Source organism: Boeremia exigua (genome assembly GCF_020726555.1).
Source record: "Boeremia exigua strain MPI-SDFR-AT-0100 chromosome Unknown C7974scaffold_1, whole genome shotgun sequence".
In the NCBI taxonomy this organism is placed as follows: domain Eukaryota; kingdom Fungi; phylum Ascomycota; class Dothideomycetes; order Pleosporales; family Didymellaceae; genus Boeremia; species Boeremia exigua.
In genome coordinates this window covers 1,966,343-1,986,938 of record NW_025763518.1, presented here as the reverse complement: position 1 = coordinate 1,986,938, position 20,596 = coordinate 1,966,343, and the positions used below count along the sequence as shown (strand labels likewise).

The following is a 20,596-nucleotide window of genomic DNA, read 5'->3' as shown; positions in this document are numbered from 1 at the left end:
TATCACTTTGTTCGTTTTGAAGGAGCCTTATATGGTTCCGTTATCAAGCAGAGCATGATCATACTGTTGTAGATACAGCCGTGATCTACAATCTTTTGCTATCGCCCCAATGTTGGGATTCAAACATAGTGCACGCAAGGAGAATTCGGTCAGACCTCGAAGGAGATGGAATCTCAGCATGAGCATTGCCGCTCATTGGCCAGGACACGATTTCTGAGGTTTCACTTGTCAATAAGGAGATAGCGAAATAGCATGGGTATTTCGTGAACATGTTCGGGGAGAACCTCACGATAGACAACGCCGGGGAACACAACAAATCGGTCATGACGCTGCTAGCGGCGGTTACCGCATGCGTTACAAGCCTCATGGTCTTAATTTCAGGGCTGCAGATCTGTACGATCCTGGACGAACCTGCATTACAGCACGTAATCGCGAAGATATCGCAGCTTACAAGGATGTCGCGTATTGCAGGGTGCTTGCAGCTTGCAGGGAGGCACTAACCGAATTCGTGCTCCGATGCCCAAAGGAGCTCTCGAGTAGCATCGACAAATCTGGTTAGTCCGGGTACTCGAACATGACCTCCATTTGCAGGACTATCTCGTCTCAACAGGCTGAATTGGGTATTCCGTAAGACGAAGCCAAAACGAGGCGAGTTCTTATTATAGACTAAGTGACTTTAAAGTGTTGTGAGAGGGTACAGCAGGAGTGGAGATTTGGAGAAAATCATCAAGAAAATTGCAAAGCTGTTGCTGTTGTCGAAATTCTATTGCTCAAGATGGCACCGTTTGTTCCCTACCACTCTAGTGCAGGGCAGTCTACCATAGTCAAGTGCGTCCCCCCCCCCCCCCCCCCCCCCCCCCCCCCCCCCCCAAATTCCGCAGATCTGTGTCTCGACTTGCTGCTGATATCATACAGTTTTGGAGGGCTGCTCACAACCGAGTTTCTTGAACCTCCCCCAGGACGATGCTTTCTTTTTCGCCAAACATACCGCCATAATGTGGAGGGCCCGATTCCTGAGAACCTGAGAAAGCTGATCGATAGCCCACACAGGCCGAAAGGGCCACCCCCTCACTTTCACCAATTCCAAACTGAGTACTTTCGTGTCGAATCGGGCATTATGGGAATTTCCGTCGACGGTAAACAAAGAGTCGTCACTGCAGAAGATGGTGAAGTTTCAGTAAAAGCAGGAAGCATTCACAACTTCTTCATACACCCCACTTCTCCTGAGAAGATGACAGTCTATTTGAGTGCTTCGGATTCAGGCATGGATTTCCAGCTAGATCGTATCTTCTTCGAAAATTGGTATGGCTATTGGCATGATGCTCTTCTGCACGGCGGAGGACTGGATTGGATTCAATTTCTTGCAGTAAGTTTCCAATCGTAATGTGTCATGCCACGAGGCAGAGCTCTCTCTAATTGCCTTTGTAGATACAGGATGGTGGCGATGCTTATACGCCAGCGCCAGCATGGGTACCTTTTCGCCGACAAGTTGGGTATTGGACTTGTGTGGTGATTGGACGATGGATTGGGGGGCTCTTAGGCTACAAGCCTTTCTTTCGCGAGTACACAACCGATTGGGACTTTGCAGTCGCTAAGATGAAAGGTTCGTTCTTCCAAAGACACCTCATTAATGAGGCGTATGTTTCAGAGCGATCATGGGCACGACAAGAGCAATTGGAGGCCTCTTCCAAGCCCGAAAACGCTGAATTTGAGCTTTGGACAACAGACATTGACCCAAGACCGCTCGATCTCGGTCCTGTAGGCTACGAGAAAGGTTCTTGGAACGCAAAGAACGACCTTAAAAAAGATACGGGACTGGTCAAAAGAAAAACTAATGGCGTGAATGGTTTTGCAGCCGAGACATAGATTAGAGACTGGTTGGGAGAAAGCGGACACGAATAGATTTGGTCTCAAAGCCTCATGATCTCTGGATCTTTCGATTTCTTGATGTTATGGTCATATAACTGCATTGGTAGTTGTTGACCTCTGCCATGTCGTGTAGTGCAGAGGCACAGAGCATAACCCTCGATCGAATCACCATGGAAGATCACGGCTCACATCGAGCAGGAACGTGTTTGGGAGAGTTGATGGAGGTTTATTCCATGCTTAGGACGAAGATCTAACGCCAAAGCTTAGTATTCGATTTGGCAGCGCTTGAAGGATCTCAGCCCAACAATATAGATACATCTCTAGCTATAGACGCTGATTGCGACAAGTTCCCAGTCTCACACATGCTGACTTTCGTATTTTTTTGAAATACTTTGCTTCATTGTAAAACACGCTGTGTGTTATCGAGGACGTTGATACCAGATGGAATCCTGCCGGACCCTCCGGTCGAGCTGACAATCCTAGCTGACTCAACTTTGTCGCAAGAGCCAGTCAAGACGTCGATAAGCTCAGACTCCATAATCAGCGGAGGTAGTTGCTTACCAATATTACCGTTTTGGGCCTCGAACTCCGAGACCTAAAGGAGAAATGTGCTTGCTACATCCTAGGTGTCGTTATGTCTCAACTTGTCGCACTCGGAACCCCAAGCTGCAGGGGTGGTCTTACCAGATTGAGTTGTACCGTGAAGAGTTCTGAAAGTGGAATAGAATGCCCGTTCTCAAGTTATTGAATAGTTGGCGTATTTCTAGAAGAAACAGTAAAAAAAACAGCTGATGTATGTGTTGGATGAACTGCATCGCAACACATCATGGAGCTTCTAGCGACTGAGCACCTTATCTTGGCATTAGGGTCTGCGACTACCGCTGCAATAGTGCTATTTCTATGGTCCTGTTTTTCATCCGGTAGCCGTGATCCAAGACTACCGCCCGGTAAGCGCTCATAGCCTTTGTCTTGCAATCGATAACCCTGTTGATATCTCCTGTACAGGACCACCAACAAGCCCGTTGTTCGGTAATGAACTGCAAATCCCAAAGGCGGACGCCCACTTTAAGTGAGTCTTCTACCTCAGGCGCGACTACAAATGTACCTCACCCATCAAGACATGCTCGTACTCACAGATCATTCTAGATTTGGAGAATGGGCCAAACAGTACGGTGGGATCTTCTCGCTTAAGCGATTCAAGAACACGACCATCGTTATTACGGACCGGCGCATGATCAAAGAACTCGTCGACAAGAAGAGCAATGTCTATTCTAATCGACCGCAGTCACTGGTATCTCATCTGATCACAAATTCCGATCACTTGCTCGTAATGCAATACGGCGAAAGATGGCGGCAGCTGCGCAAAGCAGTACATCAGTATTTTATGGAGAGCAAATGTGAAAAAGACCATTGGAAGGTACAAGAAGCAGAAGCAAACCAGATGCTTTATGATTTCTTGACGATGCCAGAGGACCACATGCTTCATCCCAAGCGATACTCAAATAGTATCACCAACTCCTTGGTGTTTGGTATTAGATCAAGGAGTGTACGTGACGAGTACATGGAGAAGTTATTTTACCTCATGGAAAAATGGAGTCTCGTTCTAGAATTGGGCGCTACACCACCAGTAGACGATTTCGCGCTGCTACGATTACTACCTGAACGCATTGTTGGACGGTGGCGGACACCAGCGATCGAGGTCAGGGACCTGATGACTAGTCTTTATAAGACAGTTCTTGACCAGGTCCGTGAGCGTCGTAGTCGCGGCATCAATCGGGGCTCATTCATGGACGGCATTCTCGATGGACTGGGCAAGATGCCTATGGAAGAGAATGAGCTTCAATTCCTGGGCGGCGTTCTTATGGAAGGGGGCTCTGACACATCCTCATCGCTGATCTTGACGATCATCCAGGCATTGACAAAGTTCCCAGCAGTACAAGCTAAGTGAGTGATTCATAACTCTCACGTCACGATCCGCCTGGCAGATACTGTTGCTTACATTCGCTCCAGAGCTCAGGCAGAAATCGACACCCATATTGGGACAGATCGTTCTCCCACTTGGGACGATTTTCCCAAAATGCCCTACATCAATCGTATGATCAAAGAAGCTCATCGATGGCGTCCTGTCAGTCCACTCGGTGTTCCACACGCCGTAGCTGAAGGTTCGAGTGACCACCCACAAACGTATTAGCATGAACAGTCACTAATTAGCTCTTTTCAGACAACTATATCAACGGCATGCTTATCCCCAAGGGATCAACGATAGTCCTAAACGTTTGGGGTATGCATCACGACGAAACACGATGGATCAAACCCGAAGATTTTGAGCCCGATCGCTTCTCAGAGCACGTGGCCCTTGCGCCTGCGTACGCTGCATCAGGCGAATGGGAGAAGCGCGACCATTATGGATATGGCGCTGGCCGCCGAATTTGTCCTGGAATCCATCTTGCAGAGCGAAACTTATTTATTGCGGTCGCGAAGTTGATATGGGCATTTGAATTCACGCAACCCACTGGTTCTGAGAGCGACACCAATCCTGAATCGGGCGCAAGTCAAGGGTTCTTGCACTGTCCAAAGGACTATGGTCTTACGATCAGGCTGAGATCTCCAGACAAGGCCGAGACAATCCGCAAGGAATATGAGCAAGCGCAATCAGTATTCGCAAGATTCGATTGAGCTAGTATCATGCGCTACGACTCGGAATGGTATCTCGGAGCACTTTCGATCAACGCGAAGTAGAATGAACTCTTCTCTTTTTGCCTTCTTTCTTCAGTCGTTGCATTTGAATCGTACGTCCGGTATGAGCTCAGCTATCAATCGCGCATGTTTAGACCTCGGTATTATGTAAATCTTGAGTAATGACATTTTCACAGCGGTGAATGGCTTTTGAATGGACCACGTGTACTTTGACGTTAGACATACTTAGTATTCTCGTATGCGGGCCGGGCATCGAAGCAGTATAATCGAATTGAACATCAAGCACCATGTGCGTTGGTACATGAGTAGAGAAGAGCCAAGTTTCACTTACAACGGTTATACAAGTGGTTAGATAAGGGTGTAGATAAGGGGCGAGGGCTGCCCTCTTGTTTCTACAGTACTACTTGTTCAACCAGACCATATGAAGACTACTTAAGAAGGTCACGAATCAGTCTCAACGTCACAGACTTGGGCTAGAAAATACGTTCGACAGCGAAAATGAAGGGAGGGCAGTCCCCAAAATTCGACGATTGTTACAATTCTGGGGTCCTAGGATCTTCGTTCGCTTACAGAAGGGAGAAGATTTAATGATAGTGATGGGAACAGCCACAGAGTTGACGACTTGCATAAAGATGCCTCGACTGATGCCGATTGATCATGATTATTAGTATCAAACTCTAGTTCGGCTGTTCTTCAGATCTAGATCTGGCTCGGATAAATGCGTTCCTGGTGGGTTCGGACTGGGAGGATTTTCGATTCGGAGTTTCCTGAATCGGCGACACCGATTTGATCGACGCTTTTTCTGGACGGACGGATTAGGACACAAGTCAATCAGTCTATGTGTGGAGAAGATCAACAAAATTGTTTCATCCCAAAAAGGATTTCAAATGGAACCTAACCGCAAATCTTGTTGCTCCTTGAAGAATGTGCAGATAGGCTTGGCATCTAACAAACCATGGGCCTTAAATATCATGGTGAACGGCCGTGGTATGAAGATACGCATTTGCACTTAACAAACAACTGAAGTTATCAACCGCTACAGTATGAGCAAGATTGACGTTCACCATCATTTCTACCCGCAGGAGATGCGGGAAGGTCAGCCACCACTCGATCCCATCAGGATAACATCACATTAATACAATCTGTAGCACTCGAAGAAGCTGGTGGAGATCCCTCCGGATGGTATATCCCCCCTTGGACACTAGAGCTCGACCAAATGATCTGTAAAGACATTGGTGTGTCGAAAACCATACTCTCAGTGACTGCACCGGGCCCTGTCATCAAGAAAGACTATGCAGCTGCTGCAAGACTAGCGAGACAATGCAATACCGCAGCAGCTTCTATCAGAGATAGTCATCCAAATAGCTATGGGTTCTTTGCTAGCGTTCCTTCATTGTTTGATACGGAGCGAGCGATCGAAGAAATACGCTATGCTCTTGATGAGCTGTGCGCAGACGGAGTCACTCTTTTTACCCGATACGGTGAGGGCAACAATTACTTGGGTCATAAAAGTTTTGAACCTATCTGGAAAGAGCTGAGTCGATGCAAGACTGTGGTCTTCGTACACCCGACACATCCACAGGATACAAGCCTGGTCAACAATTTGCTACCGCAGCCTATGTTTGACTACCCGCACGAAACAGGACGTACAGCAATGGATCTGATCACTAGCGGACGCCTCCGACAGCATTCTGGTTGTAAAATCATACTGTCACATGCTGGGGGAACACTCCCGTATCTAATCTATCGCGCGGCGACTATGTTACCATGCATGCCAAATGGGGGCGGAAGAACTCGGGAACAGCTTCTGGATGAGGCCAGAGAGTTCTACTTTGACACGGCACTCAGCTCAGGGGGGCCAACGTTCAAAGCATTGACAGAATTCGCGAAGCCTGGGCACATTTTGTTTGGAAGCGACTTTCCCAATGCACCCCGAGAAGCAATCTTAAGTTTCTCGGCACTTTTCGACGAAAACAAAGACAAAGAAACGGCGATGGGAGTAAGTGCAGCTCAAGCAGCAATTGCAATGCTTGCAAAAGATCAAGGAAGATGAGGGGAGGTAGAGATCTGCGAAGCCGGTCAGTATTGTCACCTTTGTTTCTTCGTGAAAGAGAGTCGTATTACTTGGCAACAGCCTCGAATCTTGAGGATTTTAAGACATTACATTTGAAGTCTCGATAAACGTTGGAATTGACCCGGTCATTTGCATCCGCATGAAATGTAGTGTTACTTACCTAGTGGCATCAAGAGACAATGAGCACTTACTACCTAATGATGTTGTAATGTGACTTTTGCCATGATCATTCTTGATATAACAACTATCAAGGCCATGAGCTATCCCTGTGTAAATTACAAACGTTCTCCTGCGGATCTTGTATGCAAAGATTGTACAAAGTTTTGCTGTGGTGATTGTTTCGGATTTCTACAATAGATAGCTAACCCCCAACGATTCCTATCGTTTGCGCAACACCCTACTTGTCAATTGTATCGTCTGCATCAGTGCTGAGACTTATTTCTTTATTGGCGTGCAAATCTTTCTGTAGCTCTGTAAGCCATCCGTCCAGCCAGTTGTACGCGTCGCTGCCCAGGATCAGTTTCTTGGGTGGCTGTTCCATTCTAGAAACCTCATAGATAGCTTTGGCGCCCTTCGCGGGGATGCCAAGCTGAGCTTTATGAATCGATTCCAAATCTGCCTTGACTTTTGCCATGTCATATGCGGTAGTGTCGGGGTTGGTGTAGGTCATTGAGCGGGTGAAGAAATCGGTCCTAAGTACAAGACAGTATCAGCTTTGCTCATTTGGATCAACTAAGCAGCATCCAAGATTGCCAAAAGTTTGTCATGCATGGGGCCAAAACGTGTAACGATGTGAAGGACTTACCGGAATCCGCCTGGCTCGATGCAGGTAAAATTGATTCCCCACGCAGGATCTACTTCCTGGCTAACAGCCTCTGTAAATCCCTCTATGGCGAACTTGGATGCACTGTACATGGACATCCAAGGGAAGCCAATCCTCCCCCCGATGCTTGTCACTTGCATGATAAGACCTCCCTTAGGCTCCTGCTGACGCATGGCTTTCATGGCTGCTTTGGTGCAAAGCAACAAGCCAGTGAAATTCACATTCATCTGGCGACTGATGTCAGTTTCAGACAGATCCTCAAAAGGACCGCTGAGACCAAAGCCACCATTGTTGATGACAACATCTACGCGTCCAAATTTTGCTATCGCAGCTGTGAGGCTGGAGGTAATAGAGGCCGGATCTTCGAGATCTAGCCTTCCAGCCCCGAAATTTTTCTCGTTGGCGTTCGTGAATTGCAAGGTCGAGGGGTTCCGAGCCGTCGCAAATACGTGATCACCGGCGTCAAGAACGTGCTGCACAAGGCTCGCACCGATGCCAGTGGAAGACCCTGTGATAAAGAAGACTCGCGGCATTGTCAACAAGAAAAGTAAACTGGCGAGAAGGAATTTTGCAGGTATGCTGGTCGGCACACACGATATGTGCTTCTATATATGGCTTGAGGCTGAGATGCCTCGTACTTCAAGACCCCGATGATTGGTAAGGGTTGCCTTTTTGGGATACTCCGCAAAGATATGGGATCTGGTCGTATGTAGCAACGATCGCCGGATCCATATTTCTCGCCCCATAATTCTTATTGTTGTAAGGGGTTGCGGAGTTACTTCTTATTTAGTACCCAGGTTTCGGAATCGCTAAAAGGAACTTAGTGATGTACATCCTTAAACCATGTGTCTCGGAGACAACGGACGCACGATAGAGGGTAGGAGGCAAAGTAGATGCTGCAATTCCGTGGACAGCAGGCAGTCCTATCAAGGGCCGGGCATGGAAGTCTCAATTCGGAGCACTGGAAATCCATAGCAGGGTGTTCACAATGGCGCGGCGGACGCGATGGAAGCCAGATACGAGCTGAGACCATGCATATGGATCACGTTCAACTCGATTGCGACTGTAAGATGAACGCTGCTGGAAATTGGGGTATTGAAGACCAACTTTTACCATTGAAAATCCACTTACTATTTAGTAAAAGGAGGATGCGATACGCCTCGTGGCGACGATACTCAATCACAGGAAGTGGGTCCGTATTCTGTCTGACAAATCACAGCAGGTGACGAGGTAGCAAACGGGAGTCCACAAGAACAAGGTCGTAGGTATGACTGGAAGAAACTTGGATGAGCTTTGTGGCCATTCCACGCATGGCTCCGCAGCTCTAATCACGAATGATCTCTCAGTACATCAAGATGAGGATTTGTCAAGGTTCGTTTAGCTCGGTTTGTGTCAGACCAACACAGATCTCCCAAATAGCCTCACATAATCATACACAATCCAATATTCGGACTTTGATCATTTATGACTAACAATCAAAATGGAGTGCAAATGCGGACTTGTGGCATGGTGATGCCCGAACCCCTAAGAATTGCTTTCTGAAGATGAATGAAAAATAACGCACAAGAGGGTGATGCTTGGGCTCTGTAGGAAGCAGGGTAGTTTGGAGCAGTTGTGCTAACAGTTAGTTGCGCTACAAAGTCACTTAGCCCTCTCCAAAGCGACTGAACACCTCAGTCGTCGCAATTGCAAACTCTTTCGCAATGGTAGATCGGATCTCTTCGCTTCTGACAACCGGATCACATGCATAATCCTTGGCGCAATATAGGAAGCCGTGATGATACCCGTTGACTGGATCGTCATCGAGAGGACCACTACCCCTTTCGAAATTGAAGGCCCATAGAAGCTTCGCGATTCCGACCATCATATTCCGCTCAGCCAAGTGGATGCCGGGACAGATCCTACGGCCCACGCCGTATCCGTAGTGATCACGTTCTCCAAAGCCTCCAGGTACGTATTCAGGGGCAAGGAGTGGATGCTCTGCATACCTCTCTGGTATGAATTTGGACGGGTCGTGCGGTTGTTGTGGGTCCATGTGAATGCCCCACGTGTTGATGACAACTATTGTTCCTTTGGGGAGGAATTTTCCATCTACCCAATCATCTGTATCGCACCATCAGCATGATAAGCTTGAGATCACGAAATCTATACTTAACTTCACCAAGAGCGTGTGGGAAGCAGAGAGGAAGGATAGGTCGCCATCGATGGCCTTCCTTCACAATCATGTTAATGTAAGGTAGGTTCTTCATGTCGTCCCAGACTGGAGAGCGACCGTGACCCACTACTCGGTCAATCTCTGCGTGGGCTTTGCGCTGGATTTCGGGGTTCAGGACAAGAGCTTGAATGATAGCCAGAGTCAAACTCGAACTTGTATCTGAGCCGCCTTCCATTAGAACTCCACCAATGAACTTTAGCTGATGTTGAGACAGTTCATTCTTTCCTTGACTGTCAAGTACTCGGTCCATGAACGAGTCTAGATTTTGGCCGCTCTCGCGACGCTTTTCGACCTGGTGAAGTATGTCCGTATACAGATTCTCCATCTGGCTGCCAATGCCACGGGCTCGTGTAACGTAGTTTCCAAAGAAACGCTCAGGTAGAAGCTTTAGGAACGGGAAGAGATCCACCGGGGGAGTTGCACCTAAGAATCCTCAACATCAGTGGTCTGGCTAGGAAGTAGGGGGTTTGGGTTTTCTGACCCTGTTCCATGATTTGAGACCACTCTTCCATGAGCTTGTACAAACGCTGCATATTGTTGCTCTGTTCGTCGGGTGTGCGAATACCATAGACTAGTAAAAATAAGTATTAGTAGGCCAGCAATGCAAGGGCTTCCGTCATACCAATCGAGTTGGTGATACTATTGCTGTATCGTTTTGGATGTAGCATATGATCTTTTGGCTTCAGGAGATAGTCTCTGACCATCTGGATGGCTTCAGCGTTAACGATATCGAGATGTTGACTGTCTACCATGGACTCCATCAAATGCTGGTGAACTAATCGCCGAAATGTGCGCCATTTGTTCCCATAGTGCATGACTAAGAGATGGTTACCCCTAGTTATGAGCTCGTGAGAGACATATGAGTGAGGTCTGTGGCTGTAAATGGCGCTCTTCCGATCGACAACCTCCTTCACTAGACGACGATCGGTTATTACTGCCATATTGGCGTTGCCAACCTTGAGCATGAACAGTTTCCCATATTTCTTGCTCCACTCAGTAAAACTACAAATATTTAGCTCGATGCGCAGCCGAGTTGAATGGATTAACCTACCGAATGTGTGTATAGGCACCAGGAATCAAATGTGCATTTCCAATGAATGGCAAAGTGGGCGGTCCTTGTAGCAGTCAGCAGTTTAGATCTGAGGTTGTCGCTACGAGATACATACCATTGGGCATATGTGCTGTGCGGTGACCATACACAAATGCATTTCGTATCAGTAGACACAACAGCACTGCCAACACACCGCCAAATAGTAGAACGGGATTTCCCTCCATGATCCAATGGTCTAGATGTCATGAAACTGGTTCTTGGCAATCTAGAAAGTTTTATGCAGACCTGCGGTGTAGCGTGAGGCTTCATTAAGAAGCTGGACTCGCTGAAAACCAGGCTAAGAGACTGAGCTGGGTCGTACGAAAGGAGATGATGATCCAAACAATGCTAGTGTCGTGCTGAATAATAGAGCTATCTATCGAATGCGCGAAAAGCCGGAGCCTATTTGGGAGTCCGGAGTAGACAGACACGTTCATTATCGGAGTCCCAAATAGGCAGAAGCTTTGTACCGTAATCATATCCGTGCGTTGTGGACTCTGAAACAGGAAGCTGAGGGTGGAACCGAACAGATAGATAGAACACACGGAAGGGCCCTTCTAAAATCAAAAATTCTTTGGAAGGTTCATCGTCTAATGGTCGATAATGTAAAGTCTAACTCTATGATGCTCAATTTCAAAAGGAGATCGACAACTTTCAGGCGTAGAGGAAGAGTTCGGGAAGAGAAGGCAGGGGTTTAGGTTTGAAGTTGCTTCGACCTGTCTTGGTATCAACTGGGCTTGTCGTTGCCACCATAGTTCATCATCATCTCAAGATTGAGCAGTTCCTGAGATAGGAAGCTGTCAGGTAAAGTATGAGTCATTTGACCGGAAGGATGTGTGAAAGGGAAAGCTGTATCCAGGCTAGAAGAAGACATAGGACGTGACACGTCGGGTGTCAAGGTTGGGTAGAGATAGTCATCTAGACTCGGCGAGAACATAGGAATTTCGCCTGAGGATGGTATGATTTGCTGAGTCTCAGACCAGGGTTTTGAAGTCGTTTTTGGTGAGCTGCGCGGATCTATGCGGCGCCGATATCTTGCTGTGAGAGAGTCTCCTAGCGACATAAGATAGTTGAGAATACTGACAGCGCTATGAGCCGATGGGAAATAGTTCCCCACATTCTCAAAAAATTGGGTAGCTGCCTGTAGACCTTTACGGGCGGCCGCAGTGAAGGGACATATTGGGTTGCCGATAACAAAACACAAAATGCAGAGAACTGCATTCCATTGAAGCCTAACCAACGGGAGCCATCCTCTCAAGATCTCAGTTCCAGAGAGAGCCTGTAAAATATCCGTTATAGCAAGAGCGTGTGAGAGCGCCTTGAGTCCCATGCGATCGGTGTGGGGCTGGAAGGAAGACGTTTTGAGTGAGATGCGCAGGAAAGGCCGGTGAATTGACAATTGGTTATCATGATATGTCAACTCAAGAATCAGTTGTTGTCTCTGGAGCCAGATCGGGCTCGTAGAGTCCAGGTTCAGGCTCACACGGTCTGTAGACAAGGGTTCGCTGTCGGCGTGTCGGCGAACTTTCAACAACTCGGGTACGGATTTCACCCAGTCATTCATGGCATCGGATTCCTGCTCAAGTGTCATTGCCAGATCCTCGAGCGCAGCGGGTTCGTCATGGATGTCGAAAGATTTCGATCCTTGCCGGATCTTGACAAGCCGCTTTTGAAGATCGCTTGTGATCCCGTGAAATGTTGCTGCAAGCCGGACACGATACATGTGAAAACTCATCCAATTGATCTCAAGGTTGGCGCTTGTTCGTAAGAAAGGACTGCTGATTATGTGTGGATTATTGTCTGCTTTCTCAGGCAGAGAATATGGTACATCTTCCAGACGGACGAGGAACGGGCGATCCAAGGACATAGAGATAGCCATATCCAGTCGGTATAACGTCCAAAATATGCGAGCGTGTTGATCTTGCTGATCGAATGTAGTGCTCACCTGCGACAGAGAGTCGAGGTGAAGAGTGTGTAAGACTCGGACAGCCATACCCAAGGTGTGATACGCGGTATTGAGTAGAGAAGAGTTGTAAAGATAGATGATGCAATAAACAAAAGCTTGGACTGTCGTGATAGATGGAGATTCCAGTTCTTTCGCGAGCAAGGACTGGCTACGAAAGTAATAAGGATAACCAACGCGGGTGACGGGATAATCCTGTAGACGTCCAGAATCATCATGCATGAACGTGCTAGAGTACTGAGTGCAGACAGCCAGAAGACTGTCAACAAGTGCCGAGGGACTGCGGGGCTGATCTTCTGGCGGACTGATCCATAAGCCGTTGTAATGGTGGTGGAAGTCCTCGTATGAGAGCACAGGGTATATTGGGTGGAACGATTCCCAGAGAGGGTACAGAAACAGCTCTTCTTCAGTTCGAGAAAGTGCATGGAGCGTTTCTGAAGGCGTGAACAGGGCTGAATTCGACATTGGTTCGACGACTTGTGGAACAGTGAAATCCAGGCTTGATCTATCGAGGTTTTCGCAAAGATGACGAAGGAGGCGTTTGACCAAATAAGTTAGTGACAGCGGGCTCGGGCCGTCGCGAGCCGGTCCGAATACCTGGTCTCGATCTGCGATTCTTGTGGGGCCCGATTCAGACCGTGGGCTGCTTTCGCGAAATTTATTGGTGTCTGGGGCCTGCGCCTGTGATGCGAGAACTATCGCCGTGTTTCCGTCGCCAGAATTTTCTGGCGACTTCTGCTTCAGCTGGCCTTCGAGCTCTTTGATGCGCTCCTTCAGGCGCTGATTCTTCCTACGGACATGTTAGGCGGGCAGTAGGAGATGATTAGATGACATTGGATATACCTGCTAGCTGCAGGCAGTGAAACACTGACAGCAGCTGTTTTCGAAGAGCTATCACATGATAAACCTCGCTGGCGACACTGTGTGCATGGCAGGTCCTCGTCGCATTTGATTCGGTTCGTGCGACAATAATTGCACGCTCGTGCGACTTGTGCACGTTTCGACTGGGCAGTGGACCTGGACTTTTGTGAACGTATGTCAATAACGTTCATATCGGATGTAAGAGTAGTAAACATCATCATCAGTGTGACTGCAGTACGTGGCGCAAAATATCAGGGCGTGCCTTGGACTTACGTAGATAAGGTTCGCCGACCCGCTTGCCGACCCGCTTAGAGGCTGAGCTCGGACAAGAAGTTCAAACGCCGTCGGAACGTGCTCGGCAGGTACTGTGAGACCAAGTTGTTATTAAAATCATATCAATGGATTGAGAAGGGCCGAGAACGCGCGTACGTGCTGTACCTGCCTAGGTAGGTATGTACCTGGGTTGTATCTTGAATGATTGCGCCTCGCCTCGAGGACTGAAAACGGTGCATGATGAGCCCTCGCCAATCCGTCAGTGTATTTCATACACGAGACCGGGATGAGCCTGTTTCTTGAGACTATCAATGACTACCTTGGCAGTAGCCTATATACTTAGTCACGAATTCATAGTCAGTGGAGCTTTGGATCGATGTACTGGAGTACCCTCGATGCTCTGGAGACGCTATAATTTGAGACGTTTATATTCTCTTCAAGGTACAACCTATGCCTTAATAACAGGTTTATGTTTAACCTAAAAGACCATCATACGGTTGTACCGTCATCACATTGCTCCGCAGTGATGCCTTTCTACGAGAAGGTTGTTGTAGTAGCACAGATTATCTGTAAAGCATTAGCTTGAACGACGTCGAAGTAATCACCAGTGATAGTGCGTGAGATTGCCGAACGGACGGGGCTTTGAGTTGCTGATCTGCGCATCCCGTCAGAATCCTTGAGAATGACGTGAACTGATAGCACGATAAGCAAGTAGCGGACACTGCCGCAGTAGAGTTTACGGTCAGTGTGCTTACCTAGGTAAATCATATCCCGGCACAGCAGTGACGATAGGCTGTGTGCGGCTTAAGTCTCAGCATCACACTTTTATCGGTGCTTGCCGATACGTCCAGAGTATCTCAAGACTGGTACAAGGGTATATAAAATGGCAACCTACCAAGTGGCTGCAGCTTTCGTATGGTAACTACGCGAGATACGCGACCTGCTGCTAGGTATTATTAGCTCAATATTTAGGCACAACTTCCCGAGGCCGCAAAGTGTTCTCATTCGTGGAGAAGAGCAGCGCGCTGCACGTAAACACTTAGACTTGTGGTCTCCGCTGCAGCACATATAGGTATGACCGAACTCTGCACCCTAGCGAACTAGTTTTTAACGGTCACTGACGGATATGCGAGAACTCAACGGGCAGCAAGCAGTAGAATCCGTATCACAAGTTATCTCCAGTCCGCCCTCTCATCGAGTCGTTTGGTTACTTGACACGCTCTTCTTTACAGCACCTACCTAGTCAATGGTCGGGCATCGTAGTCACGAGCTTGTCACGTGCCTTAAGCGAGTGAACTAAACAGGAGGTATGAGGAAGAATTCGCGGGCGAACTGTTTGGCCCACCTCCCAATGATGGCACTCCCTTACGCTATCGTACCCACCCAAAATCCGAATTAGACCTCCGGGTACTACCCTACCTGTCCAAGTACGTTTCTACGATATTCCGCGTGCAGTTGCAAGCGCCAGATGAAACAGGCTCATGCATTGTGAAACGAATTCAGAATAACCCAGTATAAAAAATTGTGAAAGGATCGTCAAGGTCGTGGTGTATGTCGTATCCTGAACACGACTCAGGGAGATAAGAAAGGATCTATCCGAGCTCCCTGCGTTCCGGAGTTCGAAATAGGAAACTCCGAGGCGTGCGACTACGCCAGCCAAGGTTCCACTCCTGATTACCAATCTACAACGATTAGCAATCTATGTCTCGCATGCGAAGGTACTTCTATAGTTGGGTTCTTTTTGCCTGAGTAGTGACTTCATCCATTGGGCGCGCGCATTTCAAACGATATGGCCAACGACAAAGAGAAAAAGAAAGCAGTACCAGTAACCGAATTGGTAGCTAATTTCATCAGTGCATGTCAGACATCGGTGAGGAGTGAAGGAAATACGATCGGATGGAATCATCTTGAGCTTGAAGGGGCTGGCCGTGGCGTAAGATTGTCTTGATCCGGTGCTAAATTCGCTTACTGAATATGTCAAGCATGAGATCGCGCCTACTATCGGTTCTATGTTCCAGCGCTATACGAACATAATTTCGAACTTCCGTCACAAGACACCTACACGCAAGCTACTTCATGACTTCTGCGGTCGGCTTGAGCCAGGCGAACTGTTGATGGTCATCGGGAGACCTGGTAGCGGTTGCACGTCATTCTTGAAGGCCCTTTGCCATCTACACGAAGAGTACATAGGCACGACCGGATCGATTGTGTACAGCGGAAAGCAAGCGGACTTCAAAGCCACCGATGCGCCAGCAGAGACGACCTTCTGTGGTACGCTGTCTCGAAAGTTTACCGGTGAGCAAGGCTGACAACAGTCTTAGCCGAGGATGACATTCATTTCCCAAGCTTGACCGTGAAAGAAACATTGAGGTTAGTACAAAGTGCTGCAAATGGGTTGATGAATGCCCCGAGGTTTTCTTGAGCAAAGTTTCGTCTGACCAAGAAAAAACTCAGCAAACATCCAAGACACGAAGACTGACTACATGAGATGATCGCGCGGTCTTGGCATTAGAGTGCGAGCTTTTGCTAACCCATGCCAGGTTCGCAACCAAATCCAGATTTGGAAATGTCATGTCGAAGAGTGACATTGACGGGACAGTCGTTGTTCTCGCTCAATTGTTCGGCATTGATCACATCCTTGACACTAAAGTGGGAGATCACAAGATTTCGGGCGTTAGCGGTGGCGAAAGGCGACGCGTCTCACTCGCTGAAGCCTTCATAACATGTCCAGAGTAAGTTTCTCGAACCCCTGAAACTCACTGTGAACCTTCTCTAACCCGGAAAAACAGTCTTCTCTGTTATGACAACCCAACCGCAGGTCTAGACTCCTCCACAGCTCTAGAGTTCGTCCAGATGTTACACGAGTATGCTCGTCAGACTAACATGGGTGTTGCCGTAAGCTTGTACCAAGGTAGCGACGAGATGGTTCCTCTATTTGATAAAGCTTTGATCATCAACTCTGGAAGATGCATCTACTACGGACCAATAGGTTCTGCCAAAGCTTACTTTGAGAATCTAGGGTTTGCCTGCCCTCAAATGATGTCGATCACTGACTTCTTGAACTCCATGTCCGCTGAACCGAAAGCGCGACACCTACGTGAAGGTGTTGAGCCTTGGAAGGTGCCTCAAAGTCCTGAAGAGCTCGCACAAGCTTTTCGACAAAGTCAAGAAGGCAAAGAATTGGCTTTGAAGCTCGACAATGCTCTGAACGATGAAGGTCGCGACCAAACCAGTACGAAACAAGTCTCACCAGGCCCTCGATACCCGGTTCCTATCTGGATGCAGATCCTACTTTGCGCACACCGTCAATATCGAATCTTCATAACCGACTACAACTCCTGGATAATTGAAGCAATTTGTATGGTTATGCAGAGTATCATCCTAGGAACGGTTTTCTACGACCTCCCACACTCTTCTCAAAGCCTATACCAAGTTTCATCTGTTGTATTTTATACAATCATGATACCAGGTTTACAATCCATGAGCGAGTTCGGCAACACTTTCGCACAGCGCCCGCTGTTGTTGAAGCACAAAAGATACCGATTCTACCACCCATTATCCTATGGCTATGGGCAAATCATGACGGATATCGTCTGGAAAGTTGTGGCCATTGCTTACAACATACCGATGTATTTCTTGGCTAATCTCCAACGCAAAGCGGACCGCTTCTTTATCTTTTTCCTCATCGCCTACATTTCCCATTTGACTCTCTCCATGTTCTTCCGGTTCATCGCTGTTCTATCGCCGAGCGTCGAGAAGGCTGGATTGCCAGTGGGGTTTTTTCTTACAACGCTGGTCATATATACAGGTTGGTACATTCCACCTCCGCAGATGCAAGTCTGGCTGAAGTGGTTTCGATACCTTAACGTAAGTCATGTTCTCACCCTTTTCTGTTTGGTCATACCTCTGACGGTATCACAGCCAATGTATTATGCCTTTGAGTCACTTATGATCAACGAGGTTGGGTCCCAACAGTACTCTTGTAGTCCCAACGATCTTATACCCCGAGGCCCAGACTTCACCGATGTTGCGAACCAGGCCTGCGCTATTCAAGGCTCTGTGCCCGGAAATGAATTCGTAGAAGGCTCGGCGTATCTTGAAGTGCTCTATGGGTTTGATAATTCTCATCTTTGGCGGAACATCGGAATCAATGCTGGCCTGTTTGTCCTTTTCGCCGTACTCGTAGGGTAAGTGATACCCCTGGATCAGACTTTTAAATTTCGTAGCTAACCCTACACCCAAGACTTGCTATGGAGCTCTTAAAGTCACCAGCTGGCCTTATGGCTACCGTATTCTATCGGCGGACCGAATTCGGGGTCGTTTCAGCCTCTAGTAGCACACAAGACAAGGACGCAGAAGCACAGAACTCAGAAAGTGCGTCCCCCGTAAGGATATCCACTGGCTCCACTGAAAAGGAACACACTTCAGCTAGTCTTGAAAAAGGCCGATCGCTTTCGTGGAGGGATCTTCATCTCACTGTTGATCTTAAAGGCGAGCAGAAGGTATTGCTGAATCACCTTAATGGGTACATTGCACCAAGCTCAATGACGGCGCTAATGGGCGTTTCTGGAGCTGGAAAGGTTCGGTCACCATCCTCACCCAAGGGCATTTCTGACAAATTCACAGACTACTCTTCTCAATACTCTTGCCGGCCGTTCCGATGTTGGAAAGCTCAAAGGTACACTGTACCTGGACGGATCTCCGCTCCCGAAGTCGTTCCACCGGCGTATGGGCTATGTTCAGCAACAAGATGTGCATCTACCCACTCAAACTGTGCGTGAGGCTCTGAGGCTTCCAGCGTACCTACGTCGACCTACCTCAATCCCGTTGGAGGAAAAGAACGCATACGTCGAAGAAGTCATGGAACTACTGGAGATCGAAAACATTGCCGATGCATTGATAGGAGTCCCTGGCGCTGGGCTAAATCTAGAGCAGCGAAAACGTGTATCAGTGGGAATCGAGATGGCTGCTAAGCCTGAAATACTGTTCTTGGATGAGCCAACATCTGGCTTGGATGGTCAATCTGCCATTTCGATCATTCAACTTTTGAAAAAATTGTCCCGGTCTGGCTACACGATTCTCTGCACAATCCATCAGCCTTCGGCCATTCTGATGGATGGATTTGACAACTTGTTACTTCTTGCCAAGGGGGGTAGAGCTGTTTATGAAGGACCCTTGGGAGAACACTGTTCGACTGCGCTCAAATACTTCGCCCAGCATGTCGAGCCTTGCAAGGTACCAGAAGAAAATCCTGCGGAATATCTGCTGTCAACTGTGGGCGCTGGTTCTCGATCTCAAGTCACGATAGACTGGGCCGATATTTGGCTCCAAAGCAAAGAGAAACACGAACGAGAAGAGAAGATGCAAGATAACCCGGAGTCATCTTCAGCGGAAGATTTGCACGAGAATCTATATGCCACAACACTCAACTATCAGTTGCAGGTCATCCTCAAGCGCACCTGGCTTTGGTATTGGCGCGAACCGCAGTACTTTTCTGCGAAGCTCTGGCTGAACCTTTCCAACGGCCTGCTGAACGGGCTGACATATCTGAACATCCCTTCTACCCAGCAAGGCGCCTACAACCGGGTCTTCACCACCTTCATGTCATTCCTCATGGGCCCGCCACTTGGTCTTGCCTTACAACCGCGTTTCTCTGCTTTCCGGGACATCTTCATATATCGGGAGAAAGCCAGTCGATCCTACTCTTGGATCGTGTTCGTCTTGAGCACCATCATCGTCGAGCTGCCCTTTACCTTGATCACGGCGCTGATCTATTGGCTTTTGTGGTATTACCCCGCAGGTCTTCAGCAAGATGCTGCACACGCAGGGTACTCCCTGTTGTGCTACTGGCTACTTCATGTCTTCATCGTCAGTCTTTCATTCCTTATTGTGGCTTGGATGCCGAATCTTAATGCGTCGCTCATGGCCAACGGGTTCTTCTACATGTTTGTCAATACCTTTGCGGGTACTTTGACAGCCAGAGACCTGACCCCAGCTGGCTGGCGCTGGTACTTCGAGGTTTCCCCTCTGTACTACTTGTCTGAAGGCCTGACCACCAACTCTCTGTACGGGACACCAGTACATTGCACGTCTAGCGAGGTCACATTGTTCAATTCTCCAGGAAACACCACCTGCATCGATTTCGCTCGCCCATTCCTGGAGTCTGCGACCGGATATCTTCTCAATCCTGATGATCAAGGCAACTGCGAATACTGTCGGTACGAGTTTGGCCAGGACTACGTAAGTCACCACCACGATACCACGTGTCAAATGAGACTAACAAATCTTGTCAGTACCAACCTTTTGGTTACAACGTTGAGAATCGATACCGTAACGTTGGCATCTTCATTGGGTTCATTGCATTCAATTTCACCGCCGTTATAGTGGGCACCTATCTAACGAAGATCAAGAAATGGAAGCGTAAAACAGGATAGGACCCCTTCAGGGTTATGTTGTATACCTAGATGTATCATAGAATTACTTTTATAGGGAGGACTTAATTTGAGCTTAGTTATGGCTGTTCAGCATCAGCAGTAATGTATCACTACTCCAGGACAACATGAAATGCGAACAAGTTGTCGTATACCTGGGTGTTCTATTCCGGTATCCACACATAATGTGGATGTGTCATGCTTGATACATAGAGGGTTCTTACTGATCAACTAGCATATTCAGTTTATTAAATCTATGCACAAGGGTGAGTGACACCATGGTAGCAGACCAAGGAACTG

General features: G+C 48.0%; 7 protein-coding genes across 7 annotated transcripts; 4 read left to right on the top strand and 3 right to left on the bottom strand.

The window, feature by feature from the left end:
- Nucleotides 1-707: 707 nt before the first annotated feature.
- C7974DRAFT_16358 (uncharacterized protein) lies at nt 708-2,113 on the top strand. The gene is made up of 3 exons (XM_046136008.1): nt 708-828; nt 916-1,366; nt 1,429-2,113. Exons 1-3 carry the CDS (start codon nt 776-778, stop codon nt 1,864-1,866), a joined length of 942 nt encoding a protein of 313 aa, XP_046002943.1. The 5' UTR covers nt 708-775; the 3' UTR covers nt 1,867-2,113.
- Nucleotides 2,114-2,659: 546 nt separating this feature from the next.
- Nucleotides 2,660-4,825, top strand: C7974DRAFT_459881 (cytochrome P450 oxidoreductase). Its single transcript, XM_046146122.1, has 5 exons — nt 2,660-2,816; nt 2,875-2,938; nt 3,016-3,813; nt 3,880-4,031; nt 4,091-4,825. Exons 1-5 carry the CDS (start codon nt 2,696-2,698, stop codon nt 4,543-4,545), a joined length of 1,590 nt encoding a protein of 529 aa, XP_046002942.1. The 5' UTR covers nt 2,660-2,695; the 3' UTR covers nt 4,546-4,825.
- Nucleotides 4,826-5,572: 747 nt separating this feature from the next.
- On the top strand, nt 5,573-6,766 carry C7974DRAFT_16346 (amidohydrolase family protein). The gene is made up of 2 exons (XM_046136004.1): nt 5,573-5,661; nt 5,715-6,766. The coding sequence occupies exons 1-2, from the start codon at nt 5,610-5,612 to the stop codon at nt 6,617-6,619; spliced, it is 957 nt and encodes a 318-aa protein (XP_046002941.1). The 5' UTR covers nt 5,573-5,609; the 3' UTR covers nt 6,620-6,766.
- A 144-nt stretch (nt 6,767-6,910) lies between these two features.
- Nucleotides 6,911-8,035, bottom strand: C7974DRAFT_467864 (uncharacterized protein). The gene is made up of 2 exons (XM_046146374.1): nt 7,446-8,035; nt 6,911-7,332 (listed from the first exon to the last, which is right to left on the bottom strand). The coding sequence occupies exons 1-2, from the start codon at nt 7,994-7,996 to the stop codon at nt 7,038-7,040; spliced, it is 846 nt and encodes a 281-aa protein (XP_046002940.1). The 5' UTR covers nt 7,997-8,035; the 3' UTR covers nt 6,911-7,037.
- Nucleotides 8,036-9,019: 984 nt separating this feature from the next.
- C7974DRAFT_439455 (putative cytochrome P450 oxidoreductase) lies at nt 9,020-10,953 on the bottom strand (the record flags this gene model as incomplete). Its single annotated transcript, XM_046145280.1, has 6 exons — nt 9,020-9,566; nt 9,625-10,101; nt 10,160-10,249; nt 10,301-10,680; nt 10,730-10,793; nt 10,845-10,953. 6 exons carry the CDS (start codon nt 10,951-10,953, stop codon nt 9,109-9,111), a joined length of 1,578 nt encoding a protein of 525 aa, XP_046002939.1. The 3' UTR covers nt 9,020-9,108.
- A 298-nt stretch (nt 10,954-11,251) lies between these two features.
- C7974DRAFT_16291 (fungal-specific transcription factor domain-containing protein) lies at nt 11,252-13,830 on the bottom strand. The gene is made up of 2 exons (XM_046135986.1): nt 13,575-13,830; nt 11,252-13,521 (listed from the first exon to the last, which is right to left on the bottom strand). The coding sequence occupies exons 1-2, from the start codon at nt 13,811-13,813 to the stop codon at nt 11,496-11,498; spliced, it is 2,265 nt and encodes a 754-aa protein (XP_046002938.1). The 5' UTR covers nt 13,814-13,830; the 3' UTR covers nt 11,252-11,495.
- Nucleotides 13,831-15,559: 1,729 nt separating this feature from the next.
- C7974DRAFT_383081 (P-loop containing nucleoside triphosphate hydrolase protein) lies at nt 15,560-20,513 on the top strand. Its single transcript, XM_046140732.1, has 9 exons — nt 15,560-15,798; nt 15,848-16,136; nt 16,187-16,235; nt 16,406-16,597; nt 16,655-17,732; nt 17,787-18,052; nt 18,109-18,445; nt 18,492-20,105; nt 20,159-20,513. Exons 1-9 carry the CDS (start codon nt 15,655-15,657, stop codon nt 20,297-20,299), a joined length of 4,110 nt encoding a protein of 1,369 aa, XP_046002937.1. The 5' UTR covers nt 15,560-15,654; the 3' UTR covers nt 20,300-20,513.
- The last annotated feature ends 83 nt before the right edge of the window (nt 20,514-20,596 follow it).